The 25,007-nt window shown below is 38.3% G+C and overlaps 2 protein-coding genes across 5 annotated transcripts; one reads left to right on the top strand and one right to left on the bottom strand.

The window, feature by feature from the left end:
- tmem185a.L (transmembrane protein 185A L homeolog) lies at nt 1–11,923 on the bottom strand. Of its 4 annotated transcripts, none has more exons than XM_018229186.2 (7): nt 11,904–11,923; nt 6,017–6,193; nt 4,846–5,056; nt 3,852–3,935; nt 3,540–3,716; nt 2,984–3,107; nt 1–1,328 (listed from the first exon to the last, which is right to left on the bottom strand). In XM_018229186.2, the coding sequence occupies exons 2-7, from the start codon at nt 6,073–6,075 to the stop codon at nt 1,084–1,086; spliced, it is 900 nt and encodes a 299-aa protein (XP_018084675.1). In that variant the 5' UTR covers nt 6,076–6,193; nt 11,904–11,923; the 3' UTR covers nt 1–1,083.
- Nucleotides 11,741–22,306, top strand: ids.L (iduronate 2-sulfatase L homeolog). The gene is made up of 9 exons (XM_018229897.2): nt 11,741–11,982; nt 14,230–14,366; nt 14,993–15,170; nt 18,582–18,670; nt 18,752–18,952; nt 19,427–19,597; nt 19,773–19,899; nt 20,705–20,869; nt 21,757–22,306. Exons 1-9 carry the CDS (start codon nt 11,886–11,888, stop codon nt 22,221–22,223), a joined length of 1,632 nt encoding a protein of 543 aa, XP_018085386.1. The 5' UTR covers nt 11,741–11,885; the 3' UTR covers nt 22,224–22,306.
- Nucleotides 22,307–25,007: the final 2,701 nt, after the last annotated feature.

Raw genomic sequence — 25,007 nt, 5'->3', positions numbered from 1 at the left:
TTTCATACGCATGAAAAGAATTTATTGAACATACATAATAATCTCACGGCCATCCAAGTTACAATGTATAATAATACCAATGTTTTCTTCATAGTCTAATAACTTAGCATTCGTGTCATGTAAAATGCACATTTTATATTATCAGTGTAAGAAAACAAAATGACTTACTGGCTTTTGAAAACGGTATAGATGTATGGTTTCCTTGAAGAATTCACATAGATCATTTTAAAATGTAAATTACAAATGAAATTTTGACAACGTATATGTATTTTACACCTTTTATTTAAAAAAATACTTTGTATTTATCCATTTATACTGTACATAAGAATAACTTTGAACATAATATATTACATTGATAAAATGTTCTTATAAATACTATACAAGGGAAGTTGTATATTAGATATAGGCCATATGCCCTCTGCTCAAATATCACTTCTGCAAGGTAATGCATGACCCTTAAACATGATTTTTTTGTTAAAAAAAATAATAATAGTGGTATAAAACAACACAAAACTTGAGTTTGATCCAAGTCTTTGCACATGTTCTGTTGTAAAAGAAAAACAGCCAATAGCTGCATTGCTTAATAACTCACACAAGACATATCCTGAAGATACACTATACTTAATTTTACTACAGAGATGTCCAACCTGCGACCCAAGAGCTTCTGGATTAAGATTACCAGAGTTTATTGTTAGTTCAGTATCTGGAGGACCGGAGCTGGTCTATCTCTAGACAACATTAACTAGAATCCAAAGACTGCAATCATTAACCAAGACCATAGATGTGAAAGCCATCCGCAGATTATAAACTACAAATGTCAGAATTCTTTGCCAACAAGAACTGTACTTGGAAGCTTCAGCATCCTTGATCTCAAGAAAATGACATGGATCAGGAAAGGGATAAAAGCAAAGAGACCATTGCAGTAACAAAAACAAGGTCATTTACAAAGGAATACAAAAGGAATGAGGTCAGTAGCTTTTAAAGTCTTTTCTTCCCTTCAGTCCACGGCACCTGAAAGTATACTTCTAACAGGATTAGTTAAAAAAAGAAAAAAAAAGTGCCCTCATGCCACCAGATTTCACCTTAATCTGGCACGTCGATGTTTAGTTTAGGAGGAGGAACAACATATTTCCCTGGGCTCTGGGTAATGACAACGCCAGTCTTCTTCCGAAACATCGGTGCGATTTTGGCAGGCTCTGGTACAGGCGTTTCTTCAGCATCTTCACTGTCTTCATGATGAATATCATACGAGATATTGCCATATTCTCGAAGAAAAGGGAAAATCTCTAGCAGGAATTGGCAGAAGTCTTTGCGGATTCCAAACCACCCTGCATTGGTTTAAACATATACGGATATTACATACCGCAGATACTTGGAAGCACATTTAGCAAAATGTTGTCTCAATCCCCTTATTAGTGGGGTACTCAAGATTTCTCACTGGGTTAGAAAAAAAAACGGGAACATTTCTCAGATTTTGATAATTCTGCAACACTTGTGTCACATCGCACAAAAGTTATTCAAGAATCTAAAGTCAGCTGTACTTAAGAAAGACTCTGCTGCTTATCTGTGGATAGGAATCTAAAATCATCCATCTTGCAAGAAGCAAACTTAGAATAATTTCAATTTCCCTGTTAGACCTTTTAAGATGCTGGATCATAAGAGGGAACCTCAAAGATGGTCCACATAGACATTGCTGCAAGAAGTTTATGGAGTGAGCCCAAGGGAGAGATCAGCTATGGGAGAAAATGTGCTCTGCACAGCACAGGGTATTTTTGCTTTTGGTTGAAGCATGAAACAAAGTGACTTTAAACAACGGTTTCCTTCTATTGGCGACCACATAATCCTTTTTAGCTTTAGCTGTAAGGCTTATGCAGAACTAGTGAAGCTTGGAACCTCCTGAACCAACTCAGAAATTATGATTGATGGAGGAGAGACAAGGAAGTGTCATGCATCCACAATTACGTGGTTCAAAGATTATGCTGGATGAAGGCCCAAATGACAAGGCCAAGATAGAGGAGTTGGGAAAAGTAGCACAATGCCAGAGAGACAGCTGGCACTTGCAGAAAGGTACTTACATTGGTAAAAGAATGACAAAAGCAAATGCTCCTTTCAAGGTTGAGAGGGAGGTCAACACTAAACAAGATGCTGGGGTATCCTTTTTCAATAAATAAATCCAAACATAGAGCCCTCTGTCACAGAACCCAGAGTTGACCCACCAAGATAAACTCAAATGTAACTCAGGGTGCCAAGGTGTGCCATTGACCAAGAAATTCTTCTCTAAAGGCCAAACCCTCTGAACAATTATATCCAGAGCTGTGGAATTGGAGGAGTCAGAAGCAATTTGGGTATCTGAAGTCGGAGTCTCCCAAACTGTACCAACTCCGAATCGTAATAACTTTAAAGGACTGAAAATAATCAAATCAGATTTAAAAAAGGCACATAACAGATAAGCTCTGTCCAGTACAATGGTGTTTTATCTGTTATGTAACCTGTGCCTTTTATCCTTTTTTTCCAGGAAAAAAAGGCCATGGCTGCTCCCATGGCTACACAGCAGCTTATTTATATAAACTATAGTAGTCTTTCTGAAACATGTCATTTTTACCAGTGCAGTGCAACAGTACATTATATTTTAATGACTTTGATGCACTTTCAGTTTTTGGTGTTACTGTTCCTTTAAACAGAGGTGTCGCAGTTGAAGGGTTTATGTACCAACTAAACAGCCCTGATTATAACTGAAGATCTTGGAGACAGATAACAGGCTTGAAAGGAATGGGTAAATTTGCCACTACTTGCATTGTCCTGTCCTGTCACATGAAGGGAAAGAGTTTTACCCCATGGTTCCTGTGAGCACTGCATTTTAAGGATTTGCACAAAAGAAATGTAATCTTTCACTCACTAAATGTGACCTCCCTCATGGATTAACACCAAACAGTATAAATACATTTTTTTCAGCAGTCTATAAAGTCAGAAACCTATTACTTACAGTGATTCCCTCCTTTCTGTCCAAAGGTTGTTGCCATCAACGTTATTAAGGAAAGCCAAAGCGGAACAAATATAGGAATATTCGATAAATCATTGTGCAAATCAAGTCGATGAACAAGTAATATCTAAGAGAAAAAAAAAACTTCAAAATAAACGAAAATACACATTTGATACACATTTGATTTAGTTCAGATAAATTGGGCATGTTTGTGCTAGGTTTTTCTTTAAATAAATGAGAAATTAAAAACGATTTCAGTTTCAGACTGATGGCACATGGGCACCTTCCCAAGTGGTGTATTTCAGCAGGCAGAGGAGCGCCCAAAAACCATTAGATTCAGACTTTTAGCAGTCTCAGGGTATAATATAAATATAAAAATTCTAGGGTTTTTTTGCCACTAAAAAAATTATTTTTTTGAGTTTTTGGCATTCAGACTTTAATAAATAACCCTCTTACTATTTAACATTGTCAGTTGAAGTGTAGGAGAGGGCTATTTCACATTCACCTGCAAGGGATTTTCTTTTAATAATAAAAAACTTCAATACAACTTCAGATTTACCTCAAACGTCAAAAGCGGTACAACTATAGCCATCCAGCTGACTGCCATAGTGATATGAGTTCTCCTTTGTTCTGCAATAACATCCATTGAACGCAGGAACAGAACCGACCACACAATATAATATAGAACTACCAGGCACAGGAAGGACATCAGGATCCACAGCGGGACACATACCACCTAAGGCATGAACACATTTGATTTAGCACATTCCTGTAGTATATCATAGCATGCAGAAATAGTTGAGACCTGCAAGGTATGCCAGTAATCTATAAATGATAATAAACCTTGTGAGAATACAAATGGAAAACATACAAGCCAAGGCCAATTGATGATGCCGTCAAGTTTTAGGGCAATGAATATAAACTGAAGAATATTGACGGAGCACAAGATTTCCAACTGTAAAACAGAGAAAACAAATAGTTTTGTCATTTTTGCAAAAGAATACTAAAGCATGCATGCAAATACGTTGTGGAACCATATCCAATCACTTCAAATGTCTGCTGTAATATGCAGTAAGATACATGACTATGAGACATGTACACAACCAATTTTAAGTTAGCCTGAATACTGTATGTGATCTGTAACATTTAATTTTTATACTTGCATTTATCTAATGTAAATAAGTACATGATAAACAAATACATTTAGCCTTGTTTAACCTATTATAATGTAATATAGCCAAAAGAAAGCAATGCCTAGCCATCCAGCTGGTATGGCCAGAAATAAATGGTCATGCAGCTAATCAGCCCTAATATAAAAATAAAGTCACCCAGTTTTATGACCCAGTAATCCTTCCATAGCTTCCATATTAGCCTCCCCCAAGCCTCCCAAAGCATTTTGCTCAATTGGATATACGCTGAAGCTCTTCTGTTGGGTCAGAAGTATGTTGCGTTCATGTACCCTATTACGGGATTCATTGTATTTTGATAATGCAGGGGGCGACTCCATGACATCTGTAGGTACCATCATAGTGCTAAAGCCAGTCAGACTGTATGAGTCCACTACAACCCCTTATGAATACTTACATTTTCTATTTAAAAAATATATTAGCAGTTTTATATTTGGTACTTTGGACCCACACAAATGGCTGCTGGGCTGGAGGTCTAATAGATGGTTGTCTAATGTGTAGCTGTTCCAGTGATACATATTGAGCCCTCCTTTCTTAAGAATCTAGAACCAGAGGGAAGAACGACATCCTTCCAGTCCAGCACACATGTCAAAGCCCCAACTTGCTAACATGGATCTGAGTATTTGATAGACAAATATGGTTGAATAAACCAAAAAAAACACTGGTTAGCTTACTTACTTCCAAAGACCGATCGTGCCGAAAGCCCCAAACGCAAGCTGCTACCGATACTGGGGACACAAAGAATAAAGGCATAAAGACAAGCAACCAGAAGTAGTGGTTTCCTCTTTCAATACGATCGCAGACAAGAACTTCAAACATAAGAAGCAGCAAATGAATTCCCACTGCAATTAGCATGGCCTTAAACTCCACACATGTTTCACCTTCTGCCCTGTAGAAATAGAGAAAAATCATAACAACATAATTAATCGATTAAATCAGAAATCACCAATCCTGCAAGGGACATAGGGGGTTGTTTGTGCAAAAACAACCACTAATTAAAAAGTATTAAATAATATAGTTTTGCCTGGAATTCATAATGTGGTGGGCAAAAACTTGTCGAGACCAGCTATACCCTCTGGGAAATTATTGCTCAAAATGATCTCGAAAGGTTCTCAAGTTGTCAGCAGCATCTGGCTTCACTTCATACACAAAGTCTAAGGACAGGGGAACTGAAATGGGGAGACCCCAAACTTTACATGGACACCTTACTGCTGCTCACATAAGTGTCTATGAATCTTTTTGTCGTAAAAGGAACAGTAACATGAAATAATGAAAGTGTTTTAAAGTAATAAAAATATAATGCAGTGGTGCCCTGCACTGGAAAAACTGCTGTGTTTGCTTCAGAAACACTACTATAGTTCATATAAACAAGCTGCTGTGTAGCAATGGGAGCAGCCATTGAAAAGAGAAAAGGCTCAGGTTACTTAATGGTGTTATCATGGTGTTAATTAATGGTGTTATCTGTTATCCACTATTTAACCTGTGCCATATAGCATTTTTTAATTTCTTCCATTGCTACACAAACAGCTTCTTTATATGAACTATAGTAGTGTTTCTGAAGCAAACACATCAGTTTTACCAGTTCAGGGCAACACTGCATGATATTTTCATTACTTTAAAACATTTTTTTTTGGTGTTACTGTTCCTTTAAGATTGAGGATGTATCAATCATTAGCTAAATAGTCACCGACGAAAGAGGTGCCTATATGGGCAAATTAGATCAAAGTAGATCAAAGTAGAGGATCTACTGTATGCAGCAAAAACAAAGACTATTTAGAGGACCCAAAAATAACAGCAAATTACATACAAATGTCTTGTATAGGGGTAGTGCACACAAGCAAGTATTTACCTGTATTGAGGGTTACGTGCCCATACACCTGTACCAACCGCGGCTCCCACTATAACCATTAGCTTCCACAGCCATATTGGTACAAACACTGCCCAGTAACTCCACTGAATAATATTATCCAGTCGCAGGGAAAGGAGAACAGAGAAGAGCAACAAACATGCGTAGATGAGAAATTTACTGAAAAACAGAATAAAATTGTAGTATTTATAAATACATTTTGTAAAGAAAAAAAAAATAAATGTATTAAAGGGAAAAAACAAAAAAAGTAATCAGGAACACTATAAAGTCACTAACCATATTCTTTTCTAAGCAGCAAACTGGCTTGTAGCAAATGGATGGACTTGGAGAACAAGGTTAAAAGCATAAACAGGCCTCACCCTTCCAATCTGTGCAGGCCCCCCTGTGTTAAAGGAACAGTAACATCAAACAAATAAAAGCAATTTAAAGTAATTTAATTATATGTACATTTATTAATGTACTTTTGCCCTGCACTTGCAAAACTGAGGTGTTTGCTTTATAAAGACTACTTTAGTTTATATTAATAAGCTGCAATGAATACATGGGGGCAGCCATTCAAGATGAAAAAGGAGAAAAGGCACAGGCTATTTAATGGATAACAGATAAGCCCTATAATAGAATCCAATGGGATTTTATAGACTGCATCTGTTATCCGTTATGTAGGGTTGCCACCTGAAAAAGGAGAAAAGGCACAGGCTATTTAATGGATAACAGATAAGCCCTATAATAGAATCCAATGGGATTTTATAGACTGCATCTATTATCCGTTATGTAGGGTTGCCACCTGAAAAAGGAGAAAAGGCACAGGCTATTTAATGGATAACAGATAAGCCCTATAATAGAATCCAATGGGATTTTATAGACTGCATCTATTATCCGTTATGTAGGGTTGCCACCTGGCCGGTATTTTACTGGCCTGACCAGTAAAAATGATGGTTGAGCCCAATGTTATTAATAGGGAAAAAAGATAAATATATAGGAAGGCCGGTATTTTTTTCTGGAAATGTTGGCAACCCTACGGTTATGTAACTTGTCCTTTAAATGGCTGCCCCGGTGACTACACAGCATATTTATATAAAGTATAGTAGTGTTTCTAAAGCAAATACCCCAGCTGTACCAATCCAGAGCAACATTATATAATATTTCAATTACTTCATTTTCCAGTGTTTCTGTTCCTTTAAGGTAATTTTCACCACTACTGAGCTGTGCCTACCTTAAATAGTAAACACAGAAGTGTAGTTTAAGTAAACCCGATCAATGCAATACACATGCTTAGTTACCAACAATTGACACAACAATGACATTCACAGGGGGTACCAATTGCAATTTTGAAATCCCCCGATGAATATAAATACTTTTTTAGCCTGGGCCTGCACCTCAGGCTCTGCTGTCTCACACCCTACTTTGGGTACAGAAGAAGCCGAGTGGTGCCCATGAGACAAAACCTGGGTGAATCCTGAAATAGTGATGTGCACATGGGAATCTGGTCTCTTATACAGCTCTGTTATAAAGTTGTTTGAACGAGCAGACAGAGATGGGTTCCCACTAGGAACATAACATTTGTGAGGGAATTTGCAGATTGTGGTGGGGTCAAAGGGGAAAGTAGATATGAGGAGAGAAAGAAATGGAGGGAAAACATTTGCCAAAACAGTCAAAGAATCAGAAAGCAGGGAATTTATAAAACAATGTCACGATTTAACTAGGTTATTTTCTAATCTCCCCGAACTGCCTTCCCGTGGCTAGTATGAAAATCGTCAGCAGGATGGCACTCTGAGCGCTTTGTCTTCTGAAGTCACCCGAAGTTGCCTCACGAGGAAACTTCGGGCGACTTTGGAAAACAAAGAGCTTCGAGCAATTTAGATTTTAGCCAGCGGGAAGGCAGTTTGGGGAGATTAGTTGCCCTGAAGAAGAGGAGATTTGTCACTGGGCGACTAATCTCCCAAATCTGACCATGTGTCTCTGCCCTAAATAAAAGGGTTTTCTATGCATTTTAAATTGATGTACTGTTATCCTGTGTGTTTTATTCAGAAACTTATATAAGTTAGTATACACAGCCTGCTGTGTAGCCATGGGGAAAAGCAATCAAGTTCAACAAGGCTATAAGACACAATTTCCCACAGCAGATAACAGATAAGCAGTGCATAAAGCAAATGATTTCATATGCAGCTCTGAAGATAAACTGGAATCAAATGCCATTCATAGCTCTCTACAGAATGAAAACATGTTTCTGATATAACGGAACAAACAAACCTTGAATATATAAAACATTTACTTTATGGAGCTACTCTCCAGTGAAGACCCCCCCATTTCTAACTTCAATGGGATATTTGATGGAACCTTACAATACAAAGGTAAGCACTTTTCCATTTGGAAATGCGCTGGTAATAGGTTTTGGATAGAAAAGTTCTTGCATTTGCAGTTCTGCTTTGTTCCTATTAACCTTAGATATCAGTGCGCTCATCGATCGGGCAAGGTCAGAGGCGCCCCAACATCGGCCAGTGTTATTTCTACCTGTATATATGAAAATTCAGCTCTAAATATCCTCCTCCATACATGAAGAGTCCAATGCTGCAAAACGCGTCAGGAGGGAGTGGCTGACATAAGGTATGCAGACAGGGGGAAGACGATGCCATGTGCTATGAGTTTATTTTTTACAATTTTGTAATTAATTGCTGTTGTGATTTTGCACTAATAAATGTCTGAAGTGAGCTACTGTGTATATTTGTTTGATTATTTGTCCATGAAACCAATGATCACAGAAAAAAAAATCATAATTATTACATTTATGACCACCTTAAGGGAGCTGTAGGAAGTGATTGAAAGCATTTCTAGTGAAAATATTGTGTTTATTTTATTAGCCGTAAGCTCATGCCGATGGCATATGTGTGCATTTAGTAATTGGTACAATCATCCCTAAGGCCTTGTACATATAAAGACAGACAGATGCTGAAAGCTAGGTCTTTTCTGCATTCATCCTTGCATTGAAAACAGTCCCAGCTAAGATTTCAAACACTTATGGATATGAACACTTAGGTGTTGTTTAGAATCTAGATGTTGGTTTGCCAAATTATTAATGTACAAAAACTGGATCAAATTATAATTGCTAAGAGGTAAAAGCTGTAGCACACAGAGCGGTCACACTAACGGTCTACTGCATCTTTGAACTAATCATCTTAAAACATCTTATATTTATTTTCTTTGCATATATATCCTGAAAGATGCCTTATATACTGGAAATACATGAGTGCTTATTTGCTGTGCTGGCTACCCCTTAAACTATAGCAAGGTAACTGTTAAACCAATGTTCCTACAAGTCTGTAACCTTACAAGCAAAAATAATCCAGCCTAAAGCCGTCTTGGTTACCTTTAGGATTATAGAATAGTGACTTTAACACAAATAGTTGTATGAATGTATATATATCTTTAACCTTGTTATGTGTGAACCAAAGGAACCCCTGCCAGAAAGGCTATTATAGAGAAATATAGGGCGACAGTTCCCCTGGAACTAGCAGGGTGACTGTTACACCGATGTTTCTGTATATCTGTAACGTTAATATGAGGTGTGGTGTCCCAGCCTAAAGCCCAATTAGGGTGAAATTCAGATGACAGTTGTCCTGGGTAGCCCTGGAACAACAGTACAGCGACTTACATTGTTTTTATATATCTGTAACCTTAAGAGTTAAGGGAGCCCAGTCTGAAGCCCTAGAATGGTGTAATTCAGGGTGAGAGTTGTCCCCCTACTACTATAGAAGTGTGCCTGTTACACCAGCATTTCTATACACAGTAGAACCCTGAACTTACATTTTCCCAGGATTGATGCAGATTAAGTTTGTGGTCCCAAACAGGCAAACTGAATTGTTTTCATTCACAGATTTTACATTTTCCTAGAAAATGGACCGTTCTGCAGTGGTCCCCCAGCGAACGTAACGCCTGAGTCCTAGTGTATGTGTAACCTTGTTATGAGCAAAGGGAACCCAGCAAAAAGAGCAGTTAGGGTGTGATTTGGGGAGGGTGCTTATGTGTAAAGGTGGCCATACATGGGCATACTTTTATCGTTCTGCGATAAACTATTGTATCGTTAAACGGTCGTCTGACAATTATTTTACCATACGATATGCCATCCACGGAGAACGATTATATAAATAGATATATATAACCGTATCGTTTGCTTCGTGTACAGACGAGCGTTGTTCAACAATCGAGGAGTGGTGCTAGCATTGTGTCACTGTCTGTAGTATATAGTCAGTTTCTCCTTCCCTGCTCCATGCAGACATATGGATTTATGTCTTGCTATGGCATAATAAACTTCTTTCACATTTGTGATAGGGTGATATTCCTGCAGTCAGCACCAATTTATTTCTTTGCATAGTTCATATAGTTACAAATAAAGCTTTCAGCAAAAAAAACGTTCGAGTCCTTCCATATATGTTCGTTGGCTTGTGCTACAATCCTGACATGCGCAAAGAGGGATTTTATCCCTGAACGACTAAAATTCTTAAACTTTTGCGAACGATAATGTCGAGACGATCGTTCGTCCGACAATCGTTTGTACACCATCAACCATCTGGATAGGTTATCGATATTATCAGAACTTTTTAGAATCGGTCATTTGGAAGTAAAAAATCTGCCCTTAGCTTTTGAGCCCCCCCAGGAAGTAGAACATGTTGAGTGGCTATATGAAGACCCGGACTGGCAACCTGTGCACTTGCCAGAGGGGCTGCTGTAAAATGCCATAGACAGTCACTATTAAGTGGGCTGGTGGGGGCTGTTTGCGCCTCTACGTACTAGGAATGCCAGGGCCTATTTTGAATCCCAGTCGAGACCTATATGGCATGTATAACCTCAGTACGTCCGCTTGAAGCCAAACATTGTATCAGCCATTGCTTTACATTACTGGGAACAAGGCTGCGGCCATTCCGGGCTATACACTGAATCCCAGGGGCACATACTTTGCTTAAATGAAAGCCTTCGGTATCCACTAACGCGAGTCCAGGAAGAGATACTTGTACAGGATCGGGCGCAACAGAGGCCTCCCTACATCCAATCGTTCCGACCCACCACTTCCCCTCTCCCATGTAGGCCTCATTTCCGCCCCTTCCTTCTCGCCTTTCCGATCTGCCCTTCTTTTAGACTCACCTGGGGTTAAAATCCTGGAAGAGGCCCCTAAGATTCATGGTGCGAGACCCTCTCCGAGCTTTACTAGGCGGACATTGCTCCAGCAGAGCTTCCACTCCAACCTACAGCGTCGCACCTCCACTAGAGCGCATCACCCGCTCAGTAACTGCATAGACTAGGGACTTCCCTGTGCGCAGCTACAAACGTCAATACGGTAACGAAAGAGGCGGAGAGTTCGGAAGCAAATGAGCGGATAACATCCGGTTTAATTACGGGCGCAAGTTCATAGCTGGGACTCTTATTATATTAGTAGTTTTGATGAAAAACTATTTGAGAAACTGCGTCCCTATAAATACCCATACATACTAACGCTACAGTCTTTTCGGTTTGATGAAAACATGTACGTATATTCGATACACTAATTCCCCCACAGTTTTGCTGTCAGAACCCTCGCTACACAACTATAAAATTCCTCTCCATTACTGGGACGGAAACCGATCAAAAATCCAATGGCAGTCTCGCCAATCAAATCCATGTAGCGTCGTTACTTTAAACCAATCAAATTAAAGCTTGCATGTGTTGCTACGCCCACGCCGAAAGGGATGTAGGGAATTGTAGTCCCTCAAGGATAAACATGTTTTCAGGAACTAATGGGAGAACTGAGTTTTAGTGATGTGTCCCGTCAGCTGAGCGATGACTCTATCAGTATCCTCACATTAGTGTTCTACTGTACGCAATGAACTTGTTTGGATACCTCCGTTTTCTGATATGCGCGACGGCGGGCGTATTGGCTGTCTGCCGAAAGCATTGTTTACCGCGAGATACTGCTACAGGTCAGGGACTTGTTGTGACGTGTTTTCTGTGACGGCGAGTGGTTGGGGTCAAGATTAAAAGAAAATCGGTTGGGGGGTTTTCCGTAAAAGGTGCAAAGTTTGATAAACTTCCATAGCAGCCAATCAACAGGTATCTGGTCACCTGTTTAAAAGCAAACATCTTATTGGCTGCTATAGGATAAACATTGCTATTTTTGTGCTGTGTTGTTGGTAGGGTAGCCAGCTTTTCCGGAAAATAATACCGGCCTTCCTATATATTTATCTTTATTTGCCTATTAATAACATTGGGCTTAACCATCATTTTTACCGGCCAGATGGCAACCCTAGTTGTTGGGACAGTGTTTGCCCTTTGTGCCGTAAAATGTAGTAGGGGCACACAAAGTTACTGAAGGAGATTAGTCACCCAGCGACAAACCGCTTCTTCTTCTGGCGGCTAATCTCCCCAAACTGCCTCCCCCGCCGACTAGAATCTAAATCGCCGACGGGGAGTCAGTGCGGGATGGCACTCGGAGCTCTTCATTTTCCGAAGTTGCCCGAAGTTTCCTCATGAGGCCATTTCAGGCCTTGTAATACGAAGTGCTCCAAGTGCCATCCTGCCAGCAATTTAGATTCTAGCTGGCGGGGAGGCAGTTTGGAGAGCTTAGTCGCCCGAGGAAGAAGTGATTTGTCGCTGGAGACTAATCTCCCCCAGTAGCTTCATGTGCCCCTGTCCTAATGAGCAGGAAGCGTTTAGTCGTTTCAAATACATTTATAACAAATCTCTGACTGTTTAAAAGCTGCAGGTCCAGCATGAGATTCTAAACAGACCCTGCTATTGCAGGTACATAGAGGCCCAAACATAATGATCGTCTATAGATCTTACAGCAGCCCTTCTGGGGATTCATTTGTCAAAAGTTACAGATTTCCATTACGACACAATACTTGCAATAAACGTGATCATAGATCAACATGTATGGCGTAACCAATGAGCATGAATATCCTAGGGGCTTTTCATATTAAGAGCAAACCTGTTCAGTAATAGGAGACTGCTAGGTGAGGGTAGGTATTTAGAATTGCTTTAAAGCAATTTGTCAACATAACCTCAGACTGAGGTTAAAAAATGGATTCTGGGTAAAGTTTGCATAAATGTCAGCGGCCCCTGAGTTCTTGTTTCCAAGTCTGAGGTGACTGTGCCCGGTTAAATAAATTGTATAAATCCCGCAAATTTTCAGTATAAGTGTCATTATCCTTTATGATAACTGGCACATTACACATGATTACCAAATTTGGAATACCTTGTCCCCTGTGCCTCATTTCCTCTCTTTCCCTCATATCTGTGCTCTTGCTGTCTCCTTCCCTTTACTTCTCCCTTCTCTGTCCTACCTAGAATTGGACATCTGTAGTCTTACCTAGTCTTACCTGTGAAATACAGGAAATGTAAGGAGACGTTGACAAATGAGAGTATGAGAGTAATGATTGTGAGGCTACAGAAGCACAGAACATGTCACAGAAGCACAATGACATGTTAAAGCTTGGTCGTTGGGGGTCTGTAATGCAGGTATGGATCGGTTTTCTTGAATGCTTTGGACAAGGTGTTTTCCTGATTTTTCAAAATGTAAACCCTTCAGGATTGTTTTGCCATCCAACATGGAATTATGCAGCTTAGTTACCATCAAATATTGTTTTATTACAGACAAAAACGCCTTTAAAAATAATAACAATTCAACAATTATGGATCCGCACACACCAGTTTTTCTGCAGTGGGGAAACCCCCTTTCTTTTATTTTTATACACCACCAATATCAACGTTTCGGGGGGTACAACCTCCCTTCGTCAGGATATCCTGACGAAGGGAGGTTGTACCCCCCGAAACGTTGATATTGGTGGTGTATAAAAATAAAAGAAAGGGGGTTTCCCCACTGCAGAAAAACTGGTGTGTGCGGATCCATAATTGTTGAATTGCTGTTGCTGAGGGGCCTTGTCGGGTCGGCGGATAACCAGCACCACTAGAGCAGCAAAAGTGAGTAAAGTTCCGGGTGTGCGGTGGAAACACAACAATACTATTTAAAAATAATAATACATAAAACATTTTAGCTTAGATTCAACTTTTTAGAAAATGGCATTCCCCTTTTTTGGAGCTTTCTGGATAGTGAGATTCTTAATAATAGATTCCATACCTTCATAAGGAGAGAATATGCTGCAAGCTGCAATGGTATACCAGTTGCCATCTGTAATCTAATGATCATCTCTGATTATTTCTGTATTCAGGAAGGAAGAATATTTTATTCATAATTGCTGATGATCTTCGTACAAGTCTTGGCTGTTATGGTGATAGTACTGTGAAATCCCCGAACATCGATCACCTGGCATCCCAAAGTATAATTTTTACAAATGCATATGCACAGGTGAGTGTTGACACGCTTCTGATATAGAATAATATGCACGAGCTTCCTCTAGTAATATGAATAAAAGCAATTAGGGAATGTCAACCCAAAAAATATTTTTTTTGCCTAATAAAATAAACTATAATTCTACAATAATTTTACAATATACATTCATTACACATTTTCTATGTTTTTTAAGTTATTTGTAAATGTATTGCTAATAAGCAGTTGTTTGTCTGTCCCTTTCTATTCTCTGCCTTGATGGCTTTTTAAGTTTTTAAACAAAGTAAGACAAGCAAGCTGATTATCCAGACCTTTCTTTGCTGAGGAATTAAGACTTTTGCAACATTGTTTAAAAAGTAACAACTAGAAGTTAAGCAACTAGTTCAATAACAATTGTTCGTACAAATAACTTTAAAAGCATTGACAATTTTGAAATAATGTACATTGGAACGTTGATTACAATTATTTTGTAAGTTTTCTTTTATCATGCAGATTTTTATATTGGAGTTGACTTGCCCTTAAATTTTCAGCCAGTGGTGCAGCTGTTCCCTATTGTTATTGGTGTATTCATCTAGATATTTTGTAAAACAAGCTAGTATACTACTGATTTTTGCTCAGTAAGAGACTTTCATTCTGTATTGCAGCAAGCAGTGTGTGCTCCAAGCAGGGTGTCCTTCTTAACAGGAAGGCGCCCAGACACAACCAGGCTTTTCGACTTCAATTCCTACTGGAGAACACATGCTGGAAACTACACAACCCTTCCCCAGTACTTTAAAGAACATGGCTATGTGACAATGTCAGTTGGGAAAATCTTCCACCCAGGTGAGACTGGTATACAGTATGTGCTTTATTTAGAAACTTCCAAAAGCAGAGAAGCCAGAACATCAGAAAGGAGATCAGAATACCTTTCCAGTTTCTTTCCTGAATAAAGCAACATCAAAACAATTCTCTGTTTTCTTCCGAACGTGTCTCTGACCATACAGTTATAGAAACTGACCAACAGGTGGTGCTGTTTCAAAATGTATTATTTTGGCAGTTAATACAAAGTTAAATACCTCTGAAACCAAAAATTCTTGTGCAGAGTCGGGTACAATATACCGCAGGCAAGTAGGGACAGGAGGCAGGAAAAATGCAAAGGGGCAAATTCACTAAACGGGCAAATTGTCACCAACGAATGCTTGGCCACATTTCGCGCCACTTGGCCAGGCGAAAATTTGTTACCACTACTCTAATTCACTAAAATGTGAAGTTGCGTCGTGGGCTCTGAACGCTGGTGACTTTTCACTAGTGTTAATGCGGCAGTGCGAGCGTTTCAAAGTGTAATCGCGAAACTTTGTTAGTCCTCTTACGCTTAGGTCAATTTGAATAGGGCGGGTACATTAAAGTTGTATGGACGTCTTTATTAGAGATGTTGGTGCAAATGCTTGAAGTGCCCACTTTTTATTACAAATGTCCAAGGAACCTGAATAAAGACAAAATATATCCCTAAACATGAGCCCACCCTAAAACTAATGTTCCATGCCCCTCAAATGTCTGGGAAAAAATGTTGAGCCAAAAAGGTTTAATATTTAGGACTTTTACAGGCAATCCCGCTTAAAAAAAGGACAAGTCGCCAGTGCATTTCCGGCAGACAGGATATGATGTAACTGACATAAGATTGAGGAAGATGTAGCTTCATTTTAGCAGTTCGCCTGGTCTAAGGTGGCTAAGGAAACTGCCGAAAAGTCGCCTGGCGATAGAATGCGAACGAACGCTAGTGATGGTCCCGTTCAATGGTGAATTGTTAGTAAATTGGCAATGTCCCTGCGGATGGGATTTCTGGCAAAATGTCGCTAGCGTTAGCTATTTTGCCCTTGTGAATCTGCCCCATAGATATACGCACCAATCAGAGCTGAAGGAGAATAGATTCAAAATGTTTGCTAATTGATGTATGTATTTCTTGTTTTGGTACGCGTCACCATAGCCACATCGCAACTCATTTGCCTTTGGTGCGAGCTGTAGACAGGACGGACATTGCAGGGTTCAATGTTTAAGCGAGCTAGTTAGCAATCTTACTTTATGCAAATGCACTGTTTAATAATTCTGCCTAATACAAATGCTAGTGGTCTTGGTCTGAGTGCATGAATACAGTATTCTGGGATGTTTTTTTCTCATTAACTCAATTTTTTTTTTTCTAAATTGTACTATGTAAACTGGTGAATAGATTGAAATAGAGGAGAATCATTAGCACTGTACATCACACATGAGGTATGCCTCTTCAGTGATGTAATTCTTTGTTAGCCTTTCCTTATCCTTTAAAGTATGGTGATCCAAATTTTGGAAATTGTCCTTATCCTTTGAGTCTCAGGTCCCAAGTATTCTGGAAAATAGATCCTAATCCTGTATTATTATTGTTATATTGTAACTATTATACCTTATTGTAGCCTCTAGAGGGCAGCAGGTAATAAGTAATAAATGTGACTTCACAAACTCAGCTTATTCTTTCATTACATGAGAAACCAGGGACGCTTACTGCACAAAATATGTAAAACTGAGATGAGAAAGTGTGTGCACCATCCTCCTGAGCAAATATACTTCTTATGAGCTATAGGTAAACAATGGTTCAGATTCTATTGTTATTTTCTCTTCTGAGATTGATGGGACTCGTTTTGCACAAATGGAAAGTGTAGTGTGTGTATTCACATCTATACACATCGGCATGTGGTTGAAATTTAAATTCTGAAAAGGTTGCCTGCGCTTTGGCTATCTGAAAACTCTATAGTAACATAGTTTTAGATTTTACAGTCTAATCATAGTTTTCAGATTTCACAATGCATTCTTTTGCATTGTTGTACTGATTTTGACCAGTTGAGTTTACTCTTAGCCAATTTATATTGATGCTCCACTTATAGATTGGTCATATTTTGCAAACAGTCAATTCTATTCAAAATATTTTTTTGTTGTAAAATACTTCATCTGTCATGACTGTATCTCTTGAGAATGAACAAACAATTATTGCACCACTGCAACAGAATTTAGCACCAGGCTTTCAAAAAAAAGTTTTCCTAATACCCAGCTTGTAATAAATGGTTTATGCAGAGCGGGGGCAACTGGGCTCTTGTGCTTCATGCGTCAGACATCAGTTTTAGCATTTGTACACACAGTACATGCAGATGGTATGTATAAAAAATGAAAGCCTATTGTTCTGTTGAGGCCACAAGGTGTCAACATATGCCCACAGCAAGGCCTACAACAACAAACAATGAAAACATTATACAACCTTAATAAAGATATTTCTGTCCAGCATTTGCAAATAAATCGTAAAGAAGTGGGCCTGTATTGTATAATAGTTGTGCAGAGAATCATGAATGATATCCACGCCCTCTTTATACCCTCTTAAATTAGTTTTCATTATTTTGCTGGGCATATAAGTGGAACTTTCAGCGGCTTCAAATAATTATTGCTCTTACTGTGAAGGGCCTGACTTAAATATAGGATGGGCACAGCTTCAATAACTGTTTGAATGTTCCTTGGTCTGCTCTGTTGGCCTTACACTGGTGCAACCTTAACGGCGATTATAAAAAGTATTATTCATTTTGTTGCTCATTCATTTTATTGCTCATGTTTCCTCCATTTGTGGATATATTGATGCTTTGTAAATAATAACAATGTATAAATGGGCCTATCATTTAAGTAGATTTATAGTGTGAAAGTATACGTCTTTGGAACTAACTGTTACGACAACAAAATCCATAATAACTAGTGGACACCAGTTTGTTAGACACCCCAGTGATTTTAATTGCTAACCTCGGTCCAGCTCTTCTTTGCTATAGAAAAAAATGCACTTGCCATGAATAGTTTAGGTGGCGAATATTCGAATTAAGAATGTTTCCATGGTCAAGATGTTATAAATCTCACATCTCAAATTTACATTCGAATAGGGGGATTAAAATTTGAATGCGTGAATTTTGACACTAAAATTTTTTCGAAAATTCAACCCTTAATAAATCTGCCTTATAGTGATAGCTTTATGTTACTAATATGAGAGCTGGCATTGCAATTGGGTCACGCTAATTTGGGTGGCAAATAAATCTTAACTGTGCTGGGTGAGTCCTGGTCACTATGTGCACCTGCTTCTGCAATTCCACTGGTATGTTCAGATCAGTTTAAAGTCAGGTATATAACAGTCTATTTACAAGTTGTATGCAGGTGGGTTACAATTAAGTTCTGGTTTTGCTTTTTTCCCTTTCCTAGGTATTTCTTCTAACCACAGTGATGACTATCTTTATAGCTGGTCAATTTATCCATACCACCCTTCTTCAGAAAAGTATGAGAATTCACAGGTACATTTGAAGTATTTACATTATCTGTGCTTGTTTAACTTTTACCAGCTCCATCTTATTTTTTGTTTTGTTTGTGTACAGACTTGTAAGGGTAAAGATGGCAAGTTTCATGCCAACTTGGTGTGTCCAGTTGATGTTTCTGAAGTCCCTGAGGGAACATTACCAGATATACAGAGCACAGAAGAAGCTATCCGACTTTTAAAGGCCGTACAAGAACAGAATTCATCCTTTTTCTTAGCTGTTGGATATCATAAACCACATATCCCATTTAGGTTTCCAAAAGTAAGACATTTAAAGGTTTGCTTGTTAAACCCGAAAAGAAAATGACATCTGTGGCTTTTACGTGTTTAAGTAACCGTTTGTTAACCTTGGGTATTTAAGGGTTTAAGACAATAAAAAACGCTCCTTTGCTAGGCTGAAGGGTTTCTGAAAACATTTTAACCAGTCCTGCATTAAAAAGTGTAGCTCTATAAAACTAAATGTAATTTTACAATTCATCCCACCTGTGTGAATCTTTAAAGCCTAGCCATTTGGTTCATTCTAAAAATAAGTGTATATTGCCCCCTTACTACTGAATAGTGTACCTGGACTGTCCATACAACAATTGCCTGACTGGCAAGTGCTCTGCTTTTTGTCCAGATGAAAGCCTTTCCTGACCCACCCTAAGTGAATTTCACTTAAGGGACACACAGTAAATGTAGACATTTACTTTTTTTTTTTAAACATTGTTTTTTTTGACATTTACTTTTTTTAAAGGAATTCCTGAAGTTATATCCTATTGAAAACATTTCATTGGCACCAGACCCAGACATACCCAAGAAACTTCCTCTTGTGGCTTACAACCCATGGACAGATATCCGTAAAAGAGAGGATGTGCAAGCATTAAATATCAGTTTTCCTTATGGTCCTATTCCAGAACATTTCCAGGTATGTCTTCTTTGCTTAATGGCTCTCATTTTGTTTTTTACTGAATGATTGTGCATGGGTGCACCAAAGTGGTACACTGACTTTATAACAGCATACAATATAACAAAAACTTTATTTGTGATCAAAACTGTTATTATTGTTCCCATAGTTAAGTTTTATTTGGTTCATCTTGCAGCTTCTGATTCGTCAGAGTTACTACGCTTCTGTCTCCTACCTCGATGATCAGATTGGACAATTGCTAAGTGCAGTGGAAGGTCTAGGATTGTCTAATGATACCATTATTATGTTCTCTTCGGATCACGGTATTGTGTCAACATTTTTACTCTTATTAAAATTACTCCATGTGTTATTCAGTATATGTCTCATAAGAATTGAAATAGTTTTTTACTGAAACAAACTGGGATGGTTTTGTGAATAAAAGAAGAGATCTGCTGCAAGGTAATTGGTATATTGGTTAATTGTGGTAGTGGTGGGACAAATAAGGAGTTATCCTGTAGAGCAGTGGTCCCCAGCCAGTGGCTCAGGAGCAACATGTTGCTCACCAAACCCTTGGATGTTGTTCTAGTGTCCTCAAATCAGGTGCTTTTTTTGAATTCCAGGCTTGGAGGCAAGTTTTGGTTGCATAAAAAACAGGTGTTCTGCAAAACAGAGCTTCCTCTAGACTACCAGTTTCAATGAGGTTATCAAATAGCCAATCACAGTCCTTATTTGGTACCCCCAGGAACATTTGTCATGATTGTGTTGCTCCTCAACTCATTTTACATTCAAATATGGCTTGTGGGTAAAAAAGGTTGGGGACCTCTGTTGTAGAGGATTAATTAAGGGTGGTTTACCTGTTGCTGGAGACTGATAGAACTATAATTTAGCACTGCATGGGGATTGTGGAAATGGGCAGCTAGAGGACTCAGAGGTTACTTTGGCAAATCACACATGGGAGTATATAGCTTCTAGGCAGTTGATTAAAGTTTAAGATGCATGTGGCCAGTATTTGTTTTGTTACTAATCAATAAGAGAGCAATATGTAGGAGGAATCTTAAAACAATGTGCATGGCCATTTAACAATGTCTGCAATTCAAAATAAACACTTTTATTTCTTGGTTTCTATAGGATGGTCATTAGGAGAACATGGCGAATGGGCAAAGTACAGCAATTTTGATGTGACCACCCGTGTCCCCTTGATGTTTTATGTTCCTGGAATGACTAATATGCCGCAGCAACCTATTTTTAAGTACATAGATCCTTTTAGTGCTAACCCTCAAAGAAAATTCCCAGGTAAACAAAGTTTTTCTTTCGTGCTATACATAAAAGGATGTTACTTTAGTTAAATTAGTTTTCTAATTTAAGAAAAAACTCGAATCAGTGAATTCGGGGTTAAAAACCCAAGTTAATTGAGTTTTCTGTGCTATTAACATCTTCAAATGGTTCAAGGGACCTCTGCCATTGACTTCTACATGACCTTGACATGTTTTAGTTGGAATATTTGTGGATTTGAGCTATTTCCAGCTTCGGGTATACCTAAAAAAATGTGAGGTTTTTTGTAAACCCTGAAAATTTTTAGTTTTTTTACCTGAAAATCCAAGGATTTGGCTGAAGACTACCCTCAAAAAAGCCATTTAGTCTGAGGCTTTATGTCTGTGGAGACCCCTAATAATACAATAATGTAAGTAGGAGGGGATGCATTCATTCCTGTATAAAAAGGGAAAGAGCAAGACTTAAAGTAAAGACTTTAGTAAATATCCCAAAAATTTGAATCTTTAGAAAAATGTGTATTTTTTCTGTACTTTTTCCGTCTATACTTTTTTTCTGAACTTGGGGCACACCCTCTAAGTAATGGAAGCTGCAGAGTCAGGTCTACTGCATATGAAAATGCTTCATGACAAATATTGTTTCTTTATTTACTATTTTGGGAGTTATATTCAGTGACAGTTGCCAATTTTCAGTGTATCTAGCTAATTAAAGGGACAGGGAAGAGCGACTTGATTATTTCAGAAATTCAACAGAATTTTAACTGGTTATATTTAGAAAGAGACAGAGCGTGTACATTTTAATTTTCACAATAGTTTCCCTTTAACTGTGATAACTGTTTTAACAGTACATGTGGTAGTTGATGTCCTTACAGAATTATGTTTGGATAAAATTGTAATGTGTTATCTACACAGGCAAGTCAGTGGAACATCCTGTTGAACTAGTTTCACTGTTTTCAACCATTGCTGACCTGGCCAAACTTCCTGCACCCCCTGCTTGTCCACAACCTTCATTCCATGTGGAACTGTGTACCGAAGGCCGAAGCATTGTGCCCCTCTTGCTTTCACCTCATAACACACAGGATGATGCAGTATTAGCTGTGGCTTACAGCAGTTATCCACGACCTTCTGATGTTCCACAGTGGAATTCGGATCTTCCGGATTTAAAAGATATAAAAATCATGGGATATTCCATGCGCACAATGGACTACAGATATACTGTGTGGGTTGGCTATAATTCTACAACTTTTCAAGCAAATTTCAAAGAGATTCATGGGCGGGAACTGTATCTTGTCGAGAATGACCCAAACCAAGATAATAACCTATACAATCAGTCTTTGCATCTTGATTTCGATAAGCATTTGGAATACATAAATAATTAAAAAAATTACTTGTATATATATCTGTAGAGTATTAATAATGAATATAAACATTGATTTTTTATTATTAAAACAGTACAATTTCTTATTGGTGTTACTGGTTTTGTTTTTCTTACATATAATTTATGACTAGTTACCTTCTGCTTGCTATACACGGGCTGACATTGCCTGCTGACTTAACTGTCAACTTTTTGGACAATTATTGGGTCACAACTGCATTCTCTCCAACCATTATATGGTACCCGACTATGGCTGGTTTGAATGACCCAATGGAAAAGGATTCCAGTAAAATACCTGGGTTTATGATAATACCCATGAGGCAAATTTACTAACCTCCAAAAATTTGCCAGCGACGGCTTCGCTCACAGCGTAACACTTTGCGAGGCGTAAATTCGGCAGGACAACGCTAATTCACTAAAATCCAAAGTTGTGTTCAGGGTGCTGAACACTGGCGAATTTATACTAGCGTTGCCTAATTTGCATACAGCAGGAAGTTTAAAGTTGAATGAACATATATGTTGCAGCAAATACATTACACTACACAAGCCCAGGAAACTTTAATAAAATAAAATAGATTTTATATTGCCCTAGACATGTGCCCAGTGTATAGTTGCCATATGCTAGGAAATGTAGCTGGGAAGCCGGTTACCCCCAAACAAATATTACGCTCTTTTTCAGCCTATGACCCCGAAAAAGGAAAAGACGCTAGCGTTTTTTGGGACTTAAAAAAATTTTCAACTATTTTTTGAGGAAGTCCTATCTACTCTATTGCACTTCGTCTGGTCTGAGGTGGTGAAGGCAAGTCTGGTGCAAGAGGAAACGTTCAGTAAAATCCGCATCTTAGTGAATTTGCGTAGTTACGTCCATTCACCAGAGAGCAAATTCGCCAGGCGTTAGGGAGCGAAGTACCGCTAGAGTCTATCCTTCACTAGCAAAGTTAAGCTGGCGACTGTTAGTAAATCGGCAAAGTACTGAAATAATGTCACATTGGGCGAATTTTCGCCCGCGTTAGTCACTTCGCCCCTTTAGTCAATTTGCCCCCGTGTGTAGAATGAAATTTGCAATTTAATAATATGATTTTAATGCATTTAATAATGTGCTCCTTTCTAATCATGCATTGAAATATAATGTCCTTCGCCCGGAAGTGAATCTAGAGATCGCACAAAAAACTGTTGTATTAACACAGGAACAGGCTGTCATGGAATGCAGATCACTGTTATAGTAATTTTATATATGTTTTTAATTATTTATTTTTTTAATATTTTTGAAGAGAAATTTACTGTGTATTAAAACCTTCTGTTTCACTATACAAAGATGTTTTGTAAATCATTAAACACCATAACTAGTATTTGAACTTTAAAAGCAAAGCCTTACCTTGTATAAAGTTTTAATGCTTGGAAAAGGTAGTGATGAATAAATAGATGGAAAGTGAGAAAAAGTCTTCATTCTAAGCCACTTCATTCTGTCCCAATTGTAGAACAAAGAATCATTTTCTAACAAGGAATGAACCATGATGAACCTAGATAGATGTTGAAAATGATCATTATATAATAACTTTTAAATTCTGAGAGATTGAAAGGGGATTACTTTTAAAAGGGGGAAAATATACAAAAAGAATATACATTTTATTAAGAAATGCTTGTTTCTTGGCAATGTAGAAATCTGGACAATATCACTGTAAGAAATGACATTTTCAGTAAGTTATATGACATAATGCTTCATATCCAGCAGTATATTTATATCCATACGTCCGCAATAATGTGAAAAATTTCAAAAGCAAAAGGTTATTTCATTCTGTTTGTTAAGTTTTGAGGAATCTTTTTTTTTTTTTTTAAATCCTGTTTTACCATTTTTTATTTTTACTTAGTTTAATCAAATAGGTCTGATTTAGTCAATATTCTGGTGTATAAGAACATGGTCCAGGTGTGTGTGTGTAACTGGGGCCACTGTTACAAAACTGATATTTTTTAAATGGTTAATTGATTTTTTTTTAAAAAAAAAATGCAATGTAATAAAATACATAGTTTCTCACTGATCAGCTGCTTATGTTCTTCCAAACTGACAGAATATTTTCAAAAGCATTTGTATTTTCAAGTCCTTAGATGTTAAAAATATACCAAAACAATCACTATTCTGGGTGCAGTAGCGTCACTTGAGGGGGGCGGGCCCTGGTGCATGACGCGCAGCCGGGCCTCGCCCCCTCCTTTCGGCCGCATTTGGCCGTTATTTTCAGTGGAGCGTGAGTTGCCGGGGGGGGCCCTGAGGGGGTGCGGGCCCCTGCGCACCCCCTGCTCCCCCGGTAGTTCCGCCACTGTCTGGGTGCCATCTTGCTTGTATCATTTGCTTATATCAATCCCTTCTGCGCATGCATGATTTTAGTCCTCCCAATGGAGTTAGACAGCGGTGAGTTTTCCTAAGGATTGTTTTACCACCAATATGGATTCACACAGCTTTGTTAGAATCAAGTACAGGATCCCTTTTAAAGAAAGCTGTGAATTACCCGAGTTCCACTTCCCATAGACTCCATTTTAAGCAAATAATTACATTTTTTTTTTAAATGACTTCCTTTTTCTCTGTAATAATGAAACAATACATTGTACTTGATGGTAACTAGGCTGAATGAATCCATATTGGTGGCATAGCAATTCTATTGGGCGTATTTAACGTTTTTTAGCAGATTTAGGGTATGGTAATCCAGATTATGGAAACATCCCTTATCCAGAAAACTCCAAGCATCACGGATAACAGTGTGAATAACAGTGTGAATCATGTCAATTCTATTTATAG

Source organism: Xenopus laevis, chromosome 8L (assembly GCF_017654675.1).
Source record: "Xenopus laevis strain J_2021 chromosome 8L, Xenopus_laevis_v10.1, whole genome shotgun sequence".
Lineage (NCBI taxonomy): Eukaryota > Metazoa > Chordata > Amphibia > Anura > Pipidae > Xenopus > Xenopus laevis.
The sequence above is the reverse complement of the archived record's forward strand: the minus strand, read 5'-3'. Positions and strand labels throughout refer to the sequence as shown.

Coding starts and splice junctions, on each gene's coding strand:
- tmem185a.L (XM_018229185.2), bottom strand. CDS start 11,208: ATGAATCTTAGGGGCCTCTTCCAGGATTTTAACCCCAG. Junction 3,717..4,845: donor GGCACGATCGGTCTTTGGAA/GTAAGTAAGCTA, acceptor TTCATGCCTTAG/GTGGTATGTGTCCCGCTGTG. Junction 3,108..3,539: donor TACCGCTTTTGACGTTTGAG/GTAAATCTGAAG, acceptor TTTTTCTCTTAG/ATATTACTTGTTCATCGACT.
- ids.L (XM_018229897.2), top strand. CDS start 11,886: ATGAACTTGTTTGGATACCTCCGTTTTCTGATATGCGCGACGGCGGGC. Junction 18,953..19,426: donor TCCCATTTAGGTTTCCAAAA/GTAAGACATTTA, acceptor CTTTTTTTAAAG/GAATTCCTGAAGTTATATCC. Junction 19,598..19,772: donor CTATTCCAGAACATTTCCAG/GTATGTCTTCTT, acceptor TTCATCTTGCAG/CTTCTGATTCGTCAGAGTTA.